This window comes from Colobus angolensis, unplaced genomic scaffold, assembly GCF_000951035.1.
Source record: "Colobus angolensis palliatus isolate OR3802 unplaced genomic scaffold, Cang.pa_1.0 Scaffold75, whole genome shotgun sequence".
NCBI classification, from domain to species: Eukaryota; Metazoa; Chordata; class Mammalia; order Primates; family Cercopithecidae; genus Colobus; species Colobus angolensis.
This window is the reverse complement of record NW_012121265.1, coordinates 12560044-12583562: the sequence shown is the minus strand read 5'-3', so window position 1 is coordinate 12583562 and position 23519 is coordinate 12560044. Positions and strand designations below refer to the sequence as shown.

At 38.6% G+C, this 23519-nt stretch overlaps 1 protein-coding gene across 3 annotated transcripts in view; it reads right to left on the bottom strand.

Annotated features, from left to right (window-relative positions):
- Positions 1 to 23519, bottom strand: part of SORCS1 (sortilin-related VPS10 domain containing receptor 1) — a 591520-nt gene that overhangs the window by 69381 nt on the left and 498620 nt on the right. For all 3 annotated transcript variants that reach the window (XM_011927917.1, XM_011927918.1, XM_011927919.1), the window contains exons 18-19: positions 20343 to 20456; positions 5512 to 5683 (exon numbers count right to left, since the gene is read on the bottom strand). In XM_011927917.1, coding sequence (XP_011783307.1) covers positions 5512 to 5683; positions 20343 to 20456 — 286 coding nt within the window. The remainder of the gene's footprint in view (positions 1 to 5511; positions 5684 to 20342; positions 20457 to 23519) is intronic.

Below are 23519 nucleotides of genomic sequence, written 5' to 3'. Positions count from 1 at the left end.
TTGTCATAAAGTAGGTGTGTGTCTATATATATATAATATATGCATGTATATATGTTTCTTGACTTTCCTTGTTCAGCTTGTGAATGATATACATACATATATGTATATATTGATATACATACATATATGTGTATATATATATGTGTGTGTATATATATATATGGTAATGTTAGTCATTCAAGTTTGTGAGTCACTTTCAAAAGTATCTTTGTTATTCTTTAGCAAAGAATATTTTGTGTAAATGTTATGATCATATTGTCAATTTTAATACACGAAACATGCTGGAGATTTTTATTCAGTCTGCTTTTAATTCAAGTCAATATGAAGAAAATTGATGTCTTTTTATAATATTGAGTCTTCCAATCCATGATCAGGGTGTATCCTTCCATTCATTTAGGTTTTTTTCAAAATTTATTTCCAAATTTGTGTTGTTTTCTGGGTAGTGCTATTGAAAATAAGTTTTTAGATTTGAGTGTAAATATTTGTTGTATTTTGATGCTATTATAAATTTTACACACACACATAATTTTCTACTTGTGTAGAGGATTTATATGTCCAGGCATCAAGGCTCACCCTACCTCTAGTGAAAATATAATGTGTTTGAAATTAGTAATTAACATAGGGTTTGAAATTCACACCAAGGGAACAGAATAGAGTGCCTAGAAATGGAACCACAAATAGACAGTCAGTTGATTTATGACAAAGGCTTATAGCAATTCAGTGTGAAATGAATACTCTGTCAATGGTATTGGGATAATTGGATATGCATGTGGATGAAATATAGAAACTTGAAACAGTTTTATTCAAGATAAATCATACACATTAATGTGAAACCTAAAGAGAAATATTATGGTATGACTGTTTTCACAACGTTGGTTTAGATAAAGACTTCTTAAGCCTGACAGAAAGCACTGAAGTGACAAAAATCACTAATTTTCAAAATGTAATTATTGATAATATTTGAGTATCTATCTATCATTTTTAAATTTTAATTTTAATGTGTTTGAGACAGGGTCTCACTCTGTCAGCCAGGCTGGAGTGCAGTGATGCAATTATGGTTGACTGTAGCTTTGAACTCCTGGACTCAAGCAATTCTCTCACCTTAGCCTCCCAAGTAGCTGGGACCACAGACACACGACACCATGCCTGGCTATTTTTTTAAATTATTTTTATTTTTTCTTGGTAGTTGTCCAAGCTGGTCTCAGACTACTGGACTCAAATGATCCTCCCAACTTGGTCTCTCAAAATGTTGGGATCCACCACAACATGCCTATATCTACCATTTTAGTAGATGTTTTCTATTTGTCTCAACTGTATTATGTTCTTTTTTTCTCTTTTACTTGCCTTACTTTGGATTAATGAAACCCTTTTAAAGTTACTGTAAGTCCCCTGCCAGCAGCTTGATGATAAGATTCTCTTAATACTTCTTCAGTTGCTACTCTAGGTATTGAAGCACATATTCTGGATATGTTGGAGTCTAATATAAAACAGTACTTTTATCTCTTTATAGATGTATCATGAACCTTAAACTACTTTAACTCTATTTAATTCGCTTCACATACTGTGTTATTATTCTAATGTATTTCAATTCTACATATATTTTAAATCTCACAGCTGATTATCATTCTTGGTCTGCACAGTTATTATTAATTTCAATTCACCCCCTTTCTTGCTCTTCATTCCTTCCATTATTTTGTGTGTGTTTGTGTGTGTGCCTCTGTCTGGGTCATTTTCTTTATGTGTGAATAATTATTTTTAGTATTTCTTTTTATAGGCAGTGGTTTTTAGGAGATATTGCTATGGAAGGAAGTGTTGGGAAGGGAAGGGAATAGTCCCTTTAAATGACACGGAAAGGGGGAAGGGCGTGGTCCCTGGCTAGGGCTCCACCCCTGGGCCTGTGCCTTGGGACCTAGGTGAGGACAGGCACTCCTGCCTTTGCACCCAAATGTTGTGTTTCCCAAGACCACCCTAGCCTGCCATGCCCCCATCCTGTGCCTATAAAAACCCCCGACACCCTAGCAAGCAGACACACAGGCAGATGGACGTCAAGAGGAATGCACCGACAGGCACCAGCATGCCAGCAGGCCACCAACCAGCAGAACTACAAGGAATTTAGCTGGAGCAGTTGGAGGAGAGCCCAGGCCACTGAGCGGCCCGACTCCAGTGGAAAACCTTACCACTCCATCCCCTTCTGGCTTCCTCTATCTGCTGAGAGCTACCTCCGCTCAATAAAACTTTGCACTCACTCTCCAAGCCCAGGTGTGATCCGATTCTTCCAGTGCACCAAGGTAAGAACCCAGGATACAGAAAGCAGTCTGTCCTTGAGACAAAGTAGAGGGTCTAATTGAGCTGGTTAAGACAAGCTGTCTATAGACCACAAAACAAAAAGAGCACACGGTAGCAAACGCCCACTGGGGCTTCAGGAGCTGTAAACATTCACGCCTTTGACACTGCGTGGGGTCAAAGCTCCACAGCCTGCTCCTGTGTGCTCCTCTAGAGATTTCAGTAGTGGGGCGCTGAAGAAGCGAGCCACACCCCCATCACACACCTGCGAGGGGGACAAGGGAACATTTCCCGTTTCGGTATCTCCATTATTGTTTATCTAAAAAACCATTTGTGTTTTCTGCAGTGCTTCAAAGATGTCATTCCATTTTCTTCTGGACTTTTTAAACACCTCTCTTTGATTTTAGATTTCAACAGTTTGAATGTAATAGCTCAGTGATTTTTCTTTGCACATATTCTCTTGAGTTTGCTGATTCTGTTAAATCTATGGGTTAATATGTTGATATCTTTCATCAGGCTTGGAAAATTCTCAGCCCTTATCTTTACAAAAATGATTCTTGTTCCTTATCTCTCTCCTCTCCTTCTGGGGCTACAGTTGCATCTGTGTTAGACCTTTTTATCATTTTCCATTTGTCTTGTATTATTTTTTCTCTATATTCTATTTCTTTCTTTTTTGCTCTAGATAGTATATTTCCTGCTGTCCTTTCTTCCATTTAACCTCTATTCATATGGGTTCAATTTGCTGTAACCTAAGTTCTTAATATCGGTTATTATACCTTTATTTTTACAATTTCTATTTGGTATTTCTTAGTGATTACTGCCCTGGGGTTCAATTTTCCACCTTTTCTCACATTCGTGAACATATTAATCACTGTTATTTTACAAGACATCTTAAATAAACACTATATCTCATCCAACTGTTGTTCTTTTCTGTTTATCCCCCCTGTTGGTCCTGTATCTTGATATACTTGGATTTTTCTAAATGCCCCACATTTTATATGAAAAATATTGGGTAAACCTGTGGTTTATGTTATTTTCCACTAAAGAAGTTTTACTTTGGTTTCTAATAGTCATTTTAGAGTTGAAGAGAATCACTCTAATTGATTCAGAGACTGAAGTGATTTCAGATTGGATTTCTGGGTACAGAGGGTCTGTTCTAATTCAGTTTTGCCTTTACTCCTAGGACAGAGATTTCCAGAAGTTCCAAGAACCAAGTCTTAGATAGTTCACCAGAGCCCTCCTCCTTGATACATCTTGAATTCAAATTTTTATCTCCCCGAAGAGTAATACTTCTAAAAACTTTGTTTAACTTCTCAGCCTCTGACTGCTTTCTATGTTTCCTGTGTTACTTAGGTATCATGAAATACCTCAGGGAGGAAAAAGGCCCTGGGTATGTGCTGCTTCCCTGTGCTTTCCTTCTCCCTGGGATATGACCTTATCATTTCCAACTTTGGAATGTCCTCCTAGTCCAATTTTTATCTCCCAAGCCTTGAGAGTCTATTAACACCTGTTTAGCCAACACTTTCTACTTGGCCTTTTACTGGAAATCTAAAATCTGTACCTCCTCTCTAGTGTGGCATATGAATTGGTAAAGTTCTCGAAAGGAAAATATAGCAGAAAATGTTGGCCTCACTGCAGTGAATTTCCCATTTTTTAAGAAAGGAATTTTAGCTTCTCAATCCTCTTCATAGCTATCTCAGCTCCTAGTCCTCCTTTTCTTCCTCTTCATTTTTCTTCTTCTTCTCTCTCTCTGTCCCTCTTGCTCTAAATATATATGCATATATTTGGTTTACTGCATGCTAATCTGTCACAGTCTTAAGCAGAAATCCCCAAAGAGTTTATGTGAAAAATAAGCAACTCCAATTTGCCTAAATTGACCTGTATTTTTCTAGTTCCAACTGAAGAATTTTCAGCACCTTAGTATTTAGAAGATTGACTACAATTGAAAGGCACTCATTAAGGAGATAATCAGGAAAGGAGTATTGGGTTACACAGTGATTCTGTAAATGGCCCTTGGACCAGAGCTATGCACATCATTTGAGCTACAGTTTCAAACTCGTTATTTCACAGTTATTTTTCCTATGAGAATTAAAATACTACAAATTTTCATCAAACCTGACAAAGCAATCATAAATACTTCATCTTTCCACCTTCATGTCACACTCCAGAGCCTCTGACTTCTCTACACCCCTAGCCTTGCCATGGTGTTTGTTTTTCTTGAGCACAATGCACAACCTGTGAACTTGTTAGAAATGTATATTCTTGGACCCAACTCCAACCTACTGAATCAGAATCTTTAAGGATGTGGCCAAGAGAACTGTGTTTTCACATGCTCTCCAGGTGATTTTCTTATACCTGGTAAAAACTGAGGGTCACTGGACTATCAGCAGACGAAGCTGGAAGTCAATGTTATATATTTAAATTCTGGTGTCATTGTTAGCCCTTAAAATCCCTTCGTATTTACAGGGCTTTACACAATGGTAACCATAATTAGGTACTCAGAAAACATGACTGAGGATAGGACTGCTTGGTTTAATAATTGAGATGATTTAATGTCAGTACTTATCCTTTAGAAACTGTCTTCCTCATTTACAAGATGACAGAATTCCTGTGTATATTCTAAAATATATAGGATAAATTTCATCTTATCCACCATATAAATAGACATTTCAGACAACCATAATCTGGCAAATAATAATGCATGCTTTTAATGATATCTCTGAGGTGCTACACAATACAAACTCTTAACTGCCAGATAAATTACACTCAATTATGTTTAGATTGGCCTCAGTGCTACATGCATGACCATCATGTTGCCCTTGGAAAAGAAAACCCTGCAGACTGAGAGGGGATGAAAGTATTAGCATCTCTCAGGTTAGTTTAGTATGTGTACGTATTAAATTATTTCAGGAATATTATTTATGTATTCGGAGAAAATAGATTTTGCTGAAATTGCCAATAAGGCAAGATTAAATCTGACAGATCCTCCAAAAGTAAGAGATTAAGTATGAGTGAAGAACAACTTGCAGTGAAATGTAAGTAATTAAAGAAATAGATCAGGGAAGTTGAAGTGATAACAACAAAAACCAAGGAACTAAAAGTAAAATAAAAATTTTTAAATAGCATCTAAAATGGAAAAAGTTGAAAAAGATATGGAAACAAAACCACGGCTTATTAAGAAAAATCACTGGCCCTAGAAAGTAGCGGGGAGATAGGAATCAGCCCTACCTCTTCTAATTGCACCATGAGAGTGACGTTGTGCCCTTGTTCCGCTGTCAGCTTTCCATCAGCCGTGACTATCCGCAGCCCCCGCGGGGCTTTCCCTGGGCACTTCTGTGGTTTAGCAGTATACTGTTCCCTTACTCCATCAGTGCAATTATTGGAAACCACCTTCCTGTACCTAAATGGAAAGAAGCTCAAGTTGTAAACCAGCTCATTATAATGTGAATCATCCCCACGTTTCTAAATAGTGCCTAGCCCTGAGGACCATCAGTAAGTACGTAACCATCTTTCATGCTACTATGAGGAGAAGGGTTAATTCATATAAAGCACCCAACAGAGAGATAATCATGGTCACACGCTGTATCTATTACTAGCATTGTAACTGAGTTTTATTCATCTCGTAAATTAATGAATCACTTCATTGTGGAGTTGTGGGAAATGTGCAGAAATAGAAGATATAGCCCCTACTCTCACTAAGTTTATAAGCTAGTTGGAGAGACATAGATGGCTAATCTAGGAGATAATTCAAAGGCTATATAATTAAGGACTAGAATGAGTAATAAATATTGCAAAGGAATTTACAATTCAGAGAAAGAATAGATTATGATGGATATGTGACTCAACATTCATAGATCGCATAGAGACTGCTAGAGTTATGGTGTAGCACAGACAACACTGGCTAAACTTGATATTTCTACTCAATATTTCATGAGAGGTTATACTGGTTAAACGATCAAACCTCACATTAAAGAAACTTCAGTTTGTGCAGATTGATGCTCTTTTGCTTATTTCTTGTTTTAGCTATAATGGGAAAAAATTTATTCTACAAAATTAACCTATATAATTTATCAGATTCATAGTAAATTAAAATTTGCAATTTTAGGATGACAAACCTTTAAGATTTTTGAGGTTCAGTGTCATCTAGCCATTATCGTTTTATACTGTTGGGTCCATAGCAACCACTTTATGTATGTATATATTTGATTTCCCAAGTTTACATGCCTAGAGTTGGTGGTAGAGCCCAAATGAGAAGCAATCAAAGCTTACTTTCCACTCTTCTAGACCAGAGGTCAGCAAACTTTTTATATAAAGAGCCAGACAATCAATGTTTCAGTTTTGCAGGTTATGTAGACTTTGTCACAACTACTTAACTCCGCACTTACTGTATAAAGGTGAACACAACACAGACAACACATAAAAGAATGTATGCAGCTGGATTCCTGAAAACCTTTATTTACCAAACTGGCATAGTTTTCCAATGTGTTTAAGTCCAGTGAATGCCCTTTCCTCTGCAAGAAAGTCAAAGGAGACACTGTCTGGAAAAGTACTTTGAATACTATGGATCACTACAATGTCAATTTTTAATGCTTAACTCACTTCATATATTAAATGTAAGAATTAAATGGGTTAATAATGTACACAGAGTACTTGAAAGTATCCTAATACTCTGCAGGTGCTCAAAAAATATTACCAATTATTTCTATTTAATATTATTACTATTTCTCTTCTCTCTTCAAAACCTTCATGGACTTCATATGACCTTAGGATAAGCTGTAAATTCTGTAATCCTGGGCATGAAGCCCTCCACTAGCTAATTTTATTCTACTTTCCTGGACTCTTTCTCCCTCATAAACCCATGTCCATTCTCTTTTTAATTTTCTTGAGAGTACTTGTTTTTTCTCCTTTTCTGCTTCAATGTCCTCCTGCATGCCCTATCATCTGCCTAAAATTTGCCCACCCTTTAAGGTACAGCTTACTTCTTGTCTTCTTTAAGACGATTTCTCTGAATATAAGAGTAAAATGGCAGGAATTTCATATTTAGAGAGTGCTTACTATGTCCTAGTTATTGTGCTAAGTTCTTCACATAAATTCATTTATCTTCAAAAGTATCCATAATAAGATACTGTAACTATTCCCAATAAACAGATAGAGGAATTGAGATTCATAGGTGCCAACCAGTTTTCTCAAGATCAAATAGCCAGGACCCTAGAAAATTTGTCTGTAGCACACATCCCCTCTTTACTACTGCACTGCTGCTTTAAATGGAGTGAGATTATCCCTCCTCTGAACCCTTAAAAGAATCCTTATGATTTACTTGATAGGAATTCTTTATACTTTGTATGATTTTCTTCCTGGTGTGGCTGTGTGAACTTCAAGCTCGTTGAGGGCCTCCTTGTGTTCCAGACATTCAAAGCTGGTAATCAGGAGGGCCATACCAGTAACTGTACCAGTTTAAATGTGGAAATATCTGCATATTAATCGGTTATTACCACATCCCCAAACCCTCCAAGCATCTCATTCACCAACCCAGCTATGCTGATCCCTGTCCTTAGAGTCCTTGCTTCTCACAATTCAGCAACTTATGGGTTAACACCTAGCCCATGAGGGGGTCACCAAAACTCTGCTCCAGACATAAGATCACTGCCCATGCTGGTTGGTCATTGTTATGCCTAAGCAATTTGAACATCATTCCATCTGATTTTTTTTTATACAGTCTTGCTCTGTTGCCCAGGCTTTACTTGGCTCACTGCAGCTTTATCGTGGCTCACTGCTGCTTCCACCTCCTGGGTTCCAGCTATTCTCTTGCCTCAGCCACCCAAGTAGCTGGGATTACAGGCATGTGCCACCACGCCTGGCTAATTTTTGTATTTTTAGTAGAGATGGGGTTTCACCATATTAGCCAGGCTGGACTCAAACTCCTGGCTCCAAGTGATCCGCCCGCCTCAGCCTCCCAAAGTGCTGGGATTAAAGACATGAGCCATCACACCTGGCCTCATCTGATATATTTTTTTAAAAACTCCTTTGTAGTTGCTTATGAGTATAAGTATATTAAAAGCGAAAATAAGGGCAGGTGAGAAAGAGAAGGAAATAAAACACAAAATGCATACACTGGTGTATGATAGCATCCTGGTACCAGCAATAGTAGCAAGAAAATGATGCCACCCAGGTTAAGTCTGGTATCTCAGTGAGTTTCACCATGCATCAGAGACTGCCTACAGGTTTCAGAGGTGAGGCACTGTACAAACTGAAGTCAGGTTATGATTTTTAATCACTCAGCATCCAAGCACACCTGTGACTCTCTTGGTGTGCAGCTATGGAAACATGGGTTCACCATCACCACTAGTATCATCAGCTAGAGAACATTCTTTTGTTTGTCACTGTTCTGATCAATCATTACCTTAGGCTTTCCTGAATCCTGCAATAACAGGAGTTCTGCTTAAATCCAAAGCACGAATCCATCCCCCTGGGACTATGCCACAGAGAAGGCTGTTGGTAATTTTTTTAAATGCTCATTAAAAACCATTCTGAAACCATTTTATTTCCTGTATGAAAATGGCATCACATTAGCCCTACCAGACCTGTCCCTGAAATTTAGAAGAAAATTGTGCCGTAATACAGAGTTCATTTACTCAAGTAAGCACACACCTGCTTTCTGCATTACAGAATGGTTCTATTTTCATCCCAGCAGCTGTCCCTGGGTCTGAGTTATATAAATGAATAATGCATTTAATATGTTATTAAATGGGGCTGCTCCTCCGTAATAACAAGGCAACTTATGATTATGTTGGACCTGCGCTCTGAATATTACTGGGATGCATTTAGTTGGTAAAGCATTCTTCAATCTGCCAAGAAGAAAAGTGCTTTGTAATGGCAAGGGAGTCTTTGTACAATTACTGAAAAGGAAACATTCTGAAAATGTGCCTTTGATATTACCGATGGTTCATCAGTAGATAGGATTTTATTACTCCAACAACCCCAATTTCAGCTATTCTCTTCCTCCCTATCTTGATATGCCTGTCACATTTTCCTTTTTGCCCCTACCCTCTTTGATTTTGCTTCTTTGCTACCTGGAAGTCTTAAAAAAGATGAAGGCAATAAGCCGCGAGTGGTGGCTCATGCCTGTAATCCCAGCATTTTGGGAGGCTGAGGCAGGCAGATCACGAGGTCAGGAGATTGAGACCATCCTGGCTAACTAACATGGGGAATCCCTGTCTCTACTAAAAATACAAAAACAAAATTAGCTGGGCATGGTGGCGGGTGCCTGTAGTCCCAGCTACTCCGGAGGCTGAGGTGGGAGAATGGCGTGAACCTGGGAGGCGGAGGTTGCAGTGAGCTGAGATTGTACCACTGCACTCCAGAGTGAGACTGTCTCAAAAAAAAAAAAAAAAGAGAAAGAAAAAAAAAAGAAAGAAAGAAAAAAGAAGAGGGTTATATTTTTCTTTGTGAAAGTAAAACTGGAAGAAAGCATTAAAAGTCTTTGTAGACTGTGACTTTTCTATTTAGCAGGTTTTTTCTGACATTTTGAGGTGGTGATGGCAAAATACAGATGTTTTTGAGTATTCAGTGTATATTAAGGTGACAGTATATTCTAGCATAGTAGATCTCAACCCTGTCTACCCTTTGGAATTAGCTGGAGGTACCTTTAAAATAGATGGATACCCAGGCTCTGCAACCAGAAATGTTGATTTGAGAATTATGGGGATCAGTTTGTTTTTCTTTTTAAGTTCCCCTGCTAGTTTGCAGCCAATGTTAAAGACTACAAATTTAAGAAGGCAAAAACCAATAGATGTCGGTGTGGATGTGGTGTAAAGGGAACGCTTATATATGGCTGGTAGGAATGTAAATTAGTACAAATTAGTACCATGTCTATGGAAAGCAGAATGGAAATTTCTTAAAGAACTAAAATTAAATTGACCATTCAATCCAGTAATCCCACTACTGGGTATCTACCAAAAGGAAAATAAGTCATTATATCAAAAAGACATGTGTACATGTATGTTTATCACAGCACAATTCACAATTGCAAAGATATGGAACCAACTTAAGTGCCTATCAGCTGATGAGTGGATAAAGGAAATGTGGTGTATAAACACCATGGAATACTACTCAGTCATGAAAAAGAATGAAATAATGTCTTTTGCAGCAACTTGGATGGAGCTGGAGGCCATTATTCTATATGAAGTAACTCAGGAATGGAAAATCTAATACCACATGTTCTTACGTATAAATGGGAGCTAAGCTATGGGTACACAAAGACATAGAGAGTGGTATAATGAACTTTGGAGACTCAGAATGGGTGAGGGAAGAAGGAGGGTGAGAGAAAAAACTACATATTGGGTACAATGTATGCTACTCAGATGACAGCTGCACTAAAATCTCAGACTTCATCACTACACAATCCATCCATGTAACCAAAAACCACCTGTACTCCAAAAGCTACTGAAATAATATATATATAATAAATATATATATCTCAAAAATATATAGCACTATATATATGTGTGTGTATATTTTTTTTCAAGAAAATAAAACACTACTGACCTGAAGGTTAAAACTAGTGCTGTGGAACCAAATTGTCTGAGTTTAAATTCATTCTCTTACTCCACGAATTTAGGCAATTTACCCATCCTCTCTCAAATCTTTGATTCTTTGCCTGCAAATTAGGGATAATTATGGAATCTTTTCCTAAAGTTCTTGGGAAGATTAAATGAGACAATGCATTGAAAGGGCTTAGCATAGATTTTGGCACATTTAGAACTTAATACATATTAAAATAACAGAAGTTAGAAAAAAGTATTTAAGTATCAAATATTAACTTGCTATGATAGTTCAAGTTCCTCCAAAATAAAACTGATGTACTTACTGCCAAGGTCATCTTAAGATCAAATCCAATTATGTCAATTCCTTTCTTAAAATCATTCAAAATTTCCCATAGGCTTATTCTAAAGAGTAACATTCAGGTTTAAAGTAAAGATCCATGACCTGACCTCAATGCATTTTTCTTGCATCAGCTCATTCCATGGCCTGACACGCTCTCTTAGCCAAGTCATTCTGTATACTAAATGCCTTCTTTTGCCTGTGCTGTTCATTCTGCCCAGGATGCTCCTTCCTACTGACCAACTTCTACTCATCCTTTAAAAAAAAATCAGCTTCAAAATCATGTCTTTTGTGAAACCTCCTCTTCCCTTTTGTCACGGTAGTTATCACATGCAACCAAGGTGAAACTGGAACCCTAGGTCTTCTTGTACCCCAGGGGGTGTTACTGTCATTGAGCAACGGTGTTCCTCATTTGCACTCACAATAAAAAAAAAATAAATAGTTTAATTTCTTGGCTTGTGCTATGTGCATTTGCTTTCAAGGGAAAATACTGCCTTGTTACAATGACACTAGACTTAATGAAGCAGGAAATGAAGGAAGCCTTGGGGATGGAGAAGGGGGCTAGTTCTGGGTAGAGTATATGGCTAAGACTTAAAATCTTCCAAAGCTACTTAATGTAGGTGTGCAATGACAAAACAGCTATTTGTGTATGTTCATGTGTGTAAGTTAAAAGAGCTATGTAACTATAGATCTCTGACATGAAGATACAGGGCTGTGATGGCATGGCTTAACAATTAAGGTAGAGAGAGATTCTTCTACCCCTGCATCCAGAGAAACTGCTTCTGAAAAAGTAGAAGTGGTGGCAGCCTAGATTTCCTGATCTCCAGTGAATAGGGATTATTTATACCAGACTTCCAGGCTGACAGACCTCATTGGTGGCTGTATATTAATCATTGTGACTCTTCATCAATAGATACAGGCATCCCCAAAATGGCCATTTATTCTTTAACTGCGATCCCATGTGACAAGGTATGCTCAGAGGTGGCAATGTGTCCACATATCAACAATAATTTTATGTAGCAGCCATGATGTCAGCAATCAGGAATAGAGTTCCATGGCTGGCTAAGCAGGCTTTCCAAGTTTCTCTCCTCAAGGCAACAGGTCTTTGGACTATTCCCCTCAACGGAGTAAACAGACCTTGGGATTAAAGGAAAGGCATAAGACAGAAGACCAGGCAGAAAGAAGAAAGCTTCTCTTGTATTAAGCAGGATGGAAACACACGTCATTTAATTTGAATAGTAATAGGTATGTGACTTCATTTTGAAGACGAGCTTGATGAAATGGTGAAATGGGACATATGGCCACACACACTTCACTAAATCACTTAATATCAATAATCATACTGATTGAGAATGCCTCACAGAATCCACTGTCTGAGCCCACCAGTTGTACAACTAAGTTATATGAATTTGTTTTCTATCTTTTGAGCACCTACAGTCCAAGGAATTCTAATACTGAATCCTTTCAATTGGTCATGGAAATGTTAAAGCTTGAAGGGGTCTCTAAGATCACCCCATACTATCCTTTTGTTTTTCACATAAGGAAAAGGAAACACAGTTTAGAGAGTTGCACCTCACACAGGGGACGAGTAGCACATCTGGGACTCTGGACTAAGTTTGGTGTTCTCTTGCCACTGTACCATAGCACCTGGGTAAGAATTGTTAATGCCAAGGCCATTGAGGTGGGCAAGAATCGCCATGTGAGAAAGCAAGTCTCCACGTACAGTGATATTCACCTTTTCCTTCATTTCCCAACCCCAATGTCATCCATGAAAAGATGGAAAACCTCATTTAAGAAAGGTACTCTGAAGAGTCAACTCTGTAGCAACCAACAATTACTGAGTGTGTGCAGTGAGGCTGTATGGCTCCTGGCTAGAAAACAGCTACAGAGGCCCCTGCAGCGATGAGTCAGTAAATAATGCAACTGATTGCCTTTTTTGTGGACTTAAATACATGCACCAGTTTTAGGGCCAATTATTCTCCTTGATGCGCACTGAAAAATATCCTTGAGAGGAGATCAGACCAAACATCAAAACCCCCACAAGGCAACCAAAACAGAATCACCTGGAAAAGACCAAAGCCCCCAAAGACACTGGAAATAGCAAATCCAGGAAATGGCAGGTTAGCAGAATTTAAGTGTTTTATGGCTTATGTACAGAGGAAGTGTTCAAGTTTTTATTTTTAATTGACACATATTAATTATACATATTTATAAGGTAGAGTGTGATGTTTTGATACATATATACATTGTGTAATGATTAAATCCGTCATATCTATCACCTCAAACATTTATCCTTTGTGGTGAGAATATTCAAGCTTCTCTCTTCTGGCTATTTTGAAATATACAACATAATATTATTAACTATAGTCACTCTGCTGTGAAATAAAACACCAAAAGTTATTTATAAAAAGCATATTTTAAAACATTCCAAATGTATGTTGATAGTATAAAGGTAACTATTTTGCTAGAATTTATGTGTGTATTTTTTCTTGGACCCACTACATATTTGTAAATAGATACAGAACTTCAACTTTTTAAAAATGTATTTATTGTATAAATATACCCATTGGAATCTCTTGAACCCGGGAGGTGGAGGTTGCAGTGAGCCGAGATCACACCATTGCACTCCAGCCTGGCCAACAGAGTGACCCTCTATCTCAAAAAAAAAAAAAGAAAAAAAAGTCCCCATTGCATATTGAGAAACTAACCCTGAAGAGCAGTAAGAACTGTCTGTGTATCTTCTTCCATGAGGAATTAATGGACCCTATAAAGAAACTCTACAGATAGAAATTTCTATACATACTTTTTAAAGCACATCTAGAAATATCTCAGCTTAATAGCAACAAGACATCTTTCCTTTGAGAAGATTATCTCGATTTCTTAGAATAAACCAACCCAATGCCCACTTTATTTTATATTTACAGAATCTTTTACCATTGGCATGAAACAAGCAACATGCTAGTTAATTTGGCAACTTAAATTTTGCAGTATGCTCCCTGGTTCCAAAACAGTATAAACAAGATTTAACCATATATAAGTATCACTAAATGAGCTTGTGCTTGTGGATGTGCATACTGAGATATTTATAGATACCGAAAAAGAAACAAAGAGGAATAAATTTGGGGTTATTTCAGCACTAACATGAAATAAAATAACAATGAATATTGATTTCATTTTATTTGAGCAAAAGGAACTCGTTCAGTAATCAGCTAAATACATTATCTGACCTGACTGGCATAAAGGGACATACATGTTTCGGTATGCACTGCTTTCATCACTTTCTAATTCTGTAACTTTATGAGCCTATGTAGGTTCTTATTTTTGTTTTACAAATGAGAAAACAGAGACTTACATTAAATATGTCCCAGATATTAGTACTGCAGTGACAATTAAACATCAAATACATGTCTGGACTGTGGATTCATAATACAAGTAAGTTTTTTCCCTTCTTTCTTTACTCTAGAGGAATCTTCAGACAATAGTTATTGGTGATGGTACACATTTTATAAGGTGATGACTATGTGCTAGGCATTGTGCTACATGCTTTACATACAGCGTCACATTTAATCAAATTCTGAAGGCAAATAACAAAATGTTATAGGTTAAGGAACTAAGGTCAAGGAAACAAAGTCTCTTGCAAAACATAACAGTAAATGGCAGAGGTTAGAATGAACATCCTTAATTGTTTCATTCCAATTACTCCCTTTTTCACCAAACAAAACATCCCCACTTGTATTTCACTCTCAATCCATAATAGGCTGAGGCCTGTTCTCCACAGCAAGCTCTACCGTTCGTTCCACTGTGTGGGTATGAGAAACCCTGATGCCACCGGACCAACGAGCAGGACTGGTGGTTACAGCCACCTGGAGGGACATTCTGCACCGAGTTCACTTCTTATTCCATCCATCCTTTCTAAGTCCTAGCCAACCTCTAAAACAAAAATTGTGCTACCATTCACTTCTACGTAGTGAAGCTGATAAGTATTTTGGCATCTCATCAAAATAGCATTTTAATGGGCACAAGAATAACCGATGCCAGGATCTCCCCGTCATGGAGAAGCGGGTAAACCTGAGAACACTGCTATATACACAGGGTAATAAGCTGACAGTGAAAGTCACCACAGACATTTATAAAGTGAGGTATTTAAGAACTTTTTTTATAAAAGGAAAGTTTTCCTGCACGCTTCCAAGTAAACTCTCAGAAAGGTGATGCTGGGAGGTTTGGTCATTCACCCCACTCAATTCCCTTTCCCACTGCATCTCTGTACCATGAGCTATGCTGTAAGAAAAGGGTGAGACAAGTGAGGTGCCCAGGGAGCAACATTTATGAAGGCGCTCACTCTCTGGCCATCTCTACACTTGGGATTCCTTTGTGCTTCATCCCAGCCCCGAGGCTAATACAGATTCTGCATTGACTGAGCATGAGGTGACCATGGATGGCTTAAAATCGCACTGGACACAGGGTTCCCAGTGGCTGCGTAACTCTTTAAGCACGCAGGTATTGGCATCTGGGCTTGTCCTGGAGAAAACTACCATTGTGGCCCTTCCCCAGGATCATCTCTTGTTCTCTTTGCATGAAATGACCTTCGTCACCTTATTCATTTAGCTAAATCCTACTTCTCCTTCCCCTCAGCTTTCCTTTACAGAATCCACTGGTATCTGAATTTTAAAGGAGGATGGCACTTAACACAAATGAATCTCTAATTTGTGGGACTCACAGGCAGTCTGTGAGCAGGAAGCTAGCGTTTTAACCCTTACAAGGGAGAAACGTGGCAATGCCTGATACTCAGGTCTGAGATGGAACCAGTTGGCTGAGTGGAATTTGCATTATGAGCTAACAGAAACACCTCCGATTGCCAAAAGAGACTTAATTATCTTTGTATTATTTGTATAACAAGTATTATAGGATGAGAATATTAACTGCAGCATTATTTATAGTGGCAGAAAAAACAAAATAACCCAAATGTCCATGGAAGAAGGATGACTGATAATACTGTAATAATACTTAATACTATGGAATTAAATAAATGAGAAAGTATCCTTATATATTCTGACTTAGAAAGATGTTTAAGACATACTTTTGAATGAAAAAGGAAAACAGAAGAACAATGTATCTAGTGGGAAATCACATATAAAAACAACCTCCCAAATTAATTTGTGTATTTTCTCTTGGGACTAGTATTTGCTAGCAAATGCAAAGAAAAGTTTTAGAAGCATGCATATCAAACAGATCACAGTTGTGTGGGGAAAGGGGGCCAGGATTGGGGTGATGATGTAAATTGGCTTTTAAACATATAAAACATACACATTTATTTTGTGACTAAATATTTTTAAGTAAAAATCTAAATGTATAGTGGCAGCATTATTAGTGGCTACAACATTATATACTGAATCTGCTTATAAAATACCACTGAATCAACACTAAGCCAAATGACATCTGTGGTGAGGGGCTGGAGTGACATTAAGGGAGACAGAAAGTTTTTTCCCAAGTTCACCGTCATTTTACCTCTTACCAACTCTTGAGTTGGCTACAGACAATGCAAATGGGAATTCAGTGGTGTGAGGCCTTCTTTGTAGATGATTTCAGGCCTCTGTCCCAGCTAAGGGTCTTCGTGTTCCTAATGCACAATGTGTAGTTTAGACAACATGCTGATCAGTGGGGTTATTATTGACAACCATTCCCTTGACTTTAGTGTGTAAGGCCCTATTTGCATATTCACTCCTCCACCTATGAGCATCTTACTTATGAGAGCAGAACATTTACCACACCCGCTGATGGCTGGTATTTATCATATGTTCTCTTTACAAACCAGCTTGCTCACCAGTGCTGATGCTTTTCTGCAAAATGTTTAAATGGAACAGGCAAAACTGGTGGATGTGGCAACTTAATAAAAATCATTTGGGGTCAGATGCTATCGTGTAATACCCACTGAAATGAACAAGCCCCTGAGAGCAAAGGTGGAGTCCTAGAAGGTAGAGTTGTAATTTTGTGACTACTAAAGATAACAACTGCATTGACCAACCTTTAGATACCTGGATGCTTATTGCTAAGTCACATTTTAATTGACATTATAATTTTAATTTTATGTGGCATAGATGGTATTCCTTTTGAATATAAAATTACTTAATCATCACTGATGTTTTATTTGATGTTAGTCAGGATTTATAAGATCTTAATGGGCCAGGTACGGTGGCTCATGCCTACAATCCCCGCACTTTGGGAGGCCAAGGTGGGTGGATCACGAGGTTAGGAGATCCAGACCATCCTGGCTAACATGGTGAAACCCCGTCTCTACTAAAAATACAAGAAATTAGCTGGGCATGGTGGCGGGCACCTGTAGTCCCAACTACTCTGGAGGCTGGGGCAGGAGAATGGCATGAACCCGGGAGGCAGAGATTGTAGCGAGCTGAGATGGCGCCTCTGCACTCCAGCCTGGGTGACAGAGCAAGACTCCGCCTCAAAAAAAAAAAAAAAAAATCTCAATGAACTGAAGAGTGAGGGGTCACAGGTGTCATTCAGCCTTGGTCTATGATTGAGTAGCATCTGGAATAACTTGATCCCTCTGTGTTTCAGCCTCCTATCATCAATACCAAAGACAGACTAATGTAACTTCCTTGACTGATTGAGCTGGTTATAAAAAAAAACAAAACAATTCTTAAATTAGCTTGATGGACTTCCAATGCCCTTTATAGTGTCTAAACATGCTAGTGCCTGCAAGTAATAAAACTCCTGTCTTTTGCATTCCTTCTCCATTAAGTTTAGTTATTTTATCAACCTTTTCTTTTTTTTCCCCCATGGTACCATGCTAAGACCTCACTGACCCATTGCTATAAAAGTGTTACTTGTATTTCCTTGGATGTTGTGTTATCATTCGAAAAAATCATAGCTTATTCCTTTATTCAAAGGTTCTAGGAATCCCTAACATCAGAAATAGGAATCATTGCAGTCCTTTTCTATGCCTTTCCCTCCTTGAAAAGAATTAGTATCTATTATTTTGATAATTTTTAAAAAAATAAACATATCTAACATTTCAAATACAGAGTACAAAAATGGAAGTCTAACCTCCTCAAGTGGATTCTCTATACTGTGGCTGGCTTGAGAAAGGAGAAGGGGCTTTGTCAAGTAGAAATGGTGGATTGGTAAGGCTCCTACCTCCTTATTTCTCCTTTCTCCTTCTTCCTTCCCTTTCTCTCTCTCTCTCTCTGTTTTTTTTTTGTAGAGATGGGGGTTTCCCTATGTTGTCCAGGGTGTTCTTGAACTCCTGGACTCAAACAATCCTTCCACTTCAGCCTCCTGAGTAGCAGGGACTACAGGCATGTGCTACCACACCAGCTTCTTTTTAACTTTTTATTATCAGAATTTTCAAATATGTATGAAGAAAAGTAATGTAATCAATTCCCATGTGCTCATTACCCATCTCCAAAAAATTATCAATGCTTACCTGGTTTTTAACACTTTAAAACAAAACTCACACAAATATGTATCTCTAAAACCAAGGCTTTTTTCTTAGTCTAGCCAAAATGCCTTTATCATGCCTAAATATATAATTCTTTAATATCACTTATGATAGTTAACTTAATATGTCAACTTGACTGGGCCATAGTATGCCCAGATATATGGTCAAATGTTACACTTCTGTGTGTTTTTAAATGAGATTAACATTTAAGTCACTAGACTGAGTAAAGCAGATTGACTTCTCTAGTGAGGGTGGGCCTCATCCAATCAGCTGAAGGCTTAAATTCAACCAGCTGACAGTTCCCAAAGTAAGAGAGAATTCCTTCTGCCTGATGGCATTCAAATTGGAACACTGGCTTCTTTTCCTGCCTTCGGTCTTAAACTGAAAGACAGGCTCTTCTGGGTCTCGGCCTGCTGGCCTTTGGACTAGAACTACAACATTGGCTCTTTGATTTCAGGCCTTCAGACTTGAACTAGAACTACACTGTTAGCTCTCCTGGGTCTCCAGCTTGCTGACGTACCCTGCAGATCTTGGGACCCACCTACCTCCATAATCGAATGAGCCAATTCCTTACAATAAATCTCTCTCATTTTTTTTTTGAAACGGAGTCTTACTCGGTTGCCCAGGCTGGAGTGCAATGATGCAATCCCGGCTCACTGCAACCTCTGCCTCCTGGGTGCAAGTGATTCTCCTGCCTCAGCCTCCTGAGTGTCGGGGACTACAGGCGCACACCACCATGTGTGGCTAATTTTTTTTTTTTTTTTTTGTATTTTTAGTAGAGATGGGGTTTCACCATCTTGGCCAGGCTGGTCTCAAACTCCTGACCTCAAGTGATCTGCCTGCCTCAGCCTCCCAAAGTGCAGTGCTGGGACTACAGGCGTGAGCCACCACGCCTGGCCAATAAATATCTTTCTAAATAAATATACATCCTACTGGTTTTGTTTCTCTGGAAAGCCCTAACTAATACATTACCCGAATTAGTGTATGTTCAATTTTCCTTGATGGCTCAAATGTGTCTTTTTACAGATCATTTATTTGAATCAGAATTTAAATAGGTTCCACACACTATTTTAAAGTTTATAGATACCAACTACATTTGAGACAAATTTATGAATTTTTTTTCCTTTTTATAGTATTTCTTAAATAATACTGCATAAACCCCATGACATAGAATATTAAACACCAAATTTTAGAATGTGATTCCAGATTTACAAAGGTCAGAATGCATGTTTAAATGTGTCAAGACTGAACATAAAGAGAAAGCAAAATACATTCATATTAACACTACTATACATTTGAAAAGTCAGTGAGTTCCTTTTGTGATTCCAGGTTCCACATCTATAAAACAGGAAACGCACATATGAAATATCTATTTGGCCTTCCTCATCATGGATATAATGAGGGTAAAGGGTAACTTCACAGGATTAAATAACTTGAAAACAAAGTGTCGAGAAAATGAAGACATTTTTATTTTAATATAATCATTGTGATCTTCATCCAATAAACATTTCTCTTTTTTAAATTTGCAATTGGGATCTTATTCTCACATGAAAGTTGCACTATTAGTGCAAAGTTGTGCTTCACTGTTAAAATGAACAAAAGCAATTACATTGTGCTGTAAGGAAATATGCTTGGTCTTTGATCAGAAGTAATTCTGTCAGTATAACACATGCTGAAAGGCAGCAAAGGTTGGCCTCTCAAGGTCACTACTCCAGATACTTACCCAGTACTATTGAGGTAACTCTGTCCCAAGCTGCAATCCTTTGACAGAGAGGATGGATTGAACCAAAATGCCGGCAGGCACTGGCCATTGCTATGTCGCTCATAACCGTAGTCACTGTTAGGAAAGAGCCGAGAAAAACCTTTCAGTAGGTGGCAAAATTACTGAAAACAACTCCATGTCAGTCCACAGCCAAGTGCTACACTAATCAATTAGCCAAAACAAACAAAAACAAGACAAAAAAAAAACCCAAAAAACACAAGCATTCCCTGAATCAATGACTTCTCAAAAATAGAACTTTTTTCACAGCATATCTATCAATTATTCAGGAAAATATCCTACACAACTGGTCATTCCATTTAAGCACTCTTAAGCTGAGCGCGTAGATTGTGTTCTCATTAGAAGGATGCACAATACAGATGGCTGGGCCCAGAGAAAGCTGTAATGAGAAAACAGGCAGTGGTGGGACTCAACCCTTGGTGATAAATTCATCGCAGAGTTTAACACGGTCACATGTGGCACAGTCCTCATTACTGGTGATGTCTTTGGGATGCTCTTCCAAGACATCTGGATCTACCAAGTAGAGCTGAGCCAGGTCTCTCTGCGTACACTCCATATGCTTCAAAGTTACAGCCAAAAAGGAAATGTCCTTCAGGAGTGTCTCGAGCATTTCCCCTAAGGAAATGTTTCATACTAGGCAGTTAGCGCTGCCAGTTGGGACTAACTACTTTAAATCCTCTCTCTACTTTGGAAATAGTCAAAGACTTCCCTCTCAGCCTCCTCTCATTCATGCTTCCAGGGGCCTCTGAGTTGCCTGATATTCTTGGCTTCTGGCAGATGAACCTGGGCACAGAGAATGACAACAAATTGCACCTCCACATGCACAGACAAATCGCAGGCAGCAATCGGCAAGCATTAGTATGAACTGGCCCATCTGTGTAATAGAGGTGAGATGCTGGCACACAAGGGTCAGGAAGGGAGAAATAGGCTCAGCTCAGAGGACTGTCACCAGGCAGCTAGTACTTAGAATTTTGCACATACCAGCAGGATTTGGTGCTGGTTCAACACAGCATGGGTAGGAAGACTTCAGAATTGCTGCCTATAGGACAACCAGTGTTCACTTTCGGGAGTTACTTTACAAATGTTGGAGAGGGACAGGCAAGGTCATTTGGGGAACTGTCCAGGAGAAAGCCAAACCAAAGAGAAACACTCAGGGACAATCACCTTTCATTACACTACAGCCAGGTGTAATCACTGAAACTCCAGCTACTGGTTAGAAACCCAACAAGGTCGTGATGAGCCTTCCCAAATAGTTTCAGAAATCATGCAGTTACAGAAATCCCATTGGATCAGAAAACCTTACAATGGCCTCCTTCGTGATTAATTTCCCACTTCTCTGAATGCATTTCAGCTGGTGGGATGAGTAGCAGATCCAATCACAAACGAATGCAGGGATTGGGCCAAGACTGAGGGGCACGAGGGATGTGGGAGAGGAGAAATCTAATTGCTTATCTGGTATTCCTTTCAGTCTGGACTAGCTTACAACTGAAAAAGAAAAACAACAACAACAACAAAAGACTGGCTTCCTTTGAAGCCTGTAGAAAAGATTCCCAGAGAAGCAAATGTTTCGAGGAGAAATCAGGACATTGGGACATCTCATCTCATTTTTTTTTTCTCTTTGGTTTTCTACCAGAGAATACATTTGCCTCCTGCTAAAGAATGGCTGTTTCTTAAGGCAAAAGCTAAACCACTAATGTAAGATGCTAACTTCCTTTGCAAATCTTCCTTGAACAGGGTAGAAGAAGAAGAAGTAGTTGCTTCAGAAAGAGGGATGCGACGAATGACTTAAAATCTCATGGTAGTTTTCCCTGTGAATGCATTTCAGGGTGTGAGTCCTGAAGGGTAGTACAAAGATAAAATATTTTTGTCATTGTAATAATATTGCACTAACTAAAACAAAAGTCACAACTGGGGAGGCCCCTGAAGATTTCATTTTGAGCTTCAATGTAATGAAACTCTGTTGCCCTCTGGCTGAGCCCAAAGAGATATTTCATTGGCTCTTGGCTTGGCGTCCTCACCAACAAGGGGTACAGCTGTGGGTTACTGGTCTGACTGCTGGCTGCCACTCTTGTCAGACCTTCTTAGTGCTAGAATATCTCCAGATGTCTATCACAAGAGAAGGTTTAATTTTTCTAAGCTATGTGATGCGTATGTATACAGTATCTCAGTCCAATCACTGATATTTTAATGATTCAGTATGTAACCTGAGATTGCAATACAGCCAGAAATAAATTGTTAAAAAATGACTTTAGTTCTTATGCTGGTCAAGTTAGGTAACACATATGTATATATTTAGTGATTGCGTTCTCTAAATTAAAAACAAACAAATAAAGGAAAAGCAACAAGAAGAGGGAAGAAAACAATGGAAAATGAGATGGAAAATACCAAGGGAGTTACCACCTACTTGTCCTCAATAATGTGGAAGCCTTACCTGAACAATTAACACTGACAACAAGCCAAGGGCTTCACTGTGCCCACAAGCTAGCTTTCTGCTGAGAAAATGTCTCAAGAAGGACTCTATGGCACTCTATGGCACATTTAGAGTTTAACCTCTAAATGTCTCAGTACTTCTCCAGTTCAAATTAGCTTAATCCTGGTAAAGCAAGAAGTCTCCTTTATCGCTAGGTTCACCGAGTTACAGATTTGCAATGCCATTGAATCCATCCTTGCTCTGAGTTCAGGAATGTCTTCCATGAATCTCATAAGCTGTGGTCAGCTAGCTACGACTTGAAAACTTGCAGGGACAGAAAATTTACTGCCTTAAAAGGCTATTATTCCACTACAGGCAATCCTAGATTCTAGAAAGCTTTCATCTAGAACACAAAGATGTTTGTTTTGTTTGCTCCCTAAAAAATACACTTACTGTTTCCAGTGTTGCTGTTTGAAGCAGCACAGAAAGAATCTGTTTTTTTTTTTTTTTTTTAAGAGATAGTCTCCCTCTGACACCCATGTTGGAGTGCAGTGGCGCGATCTTGGCTCACTGCAATCTCTACCTCCCGGGTTCAAGCGATTCTCCTGCCTTAGCCTCCCGAGTAGTTGGGATTACAGGTGCCTGCCACCATGCCCAGCTAATTTTTGTATTTCTAGTAGGGACGGGGTTTTATCCAGGCTGGTCTCCAA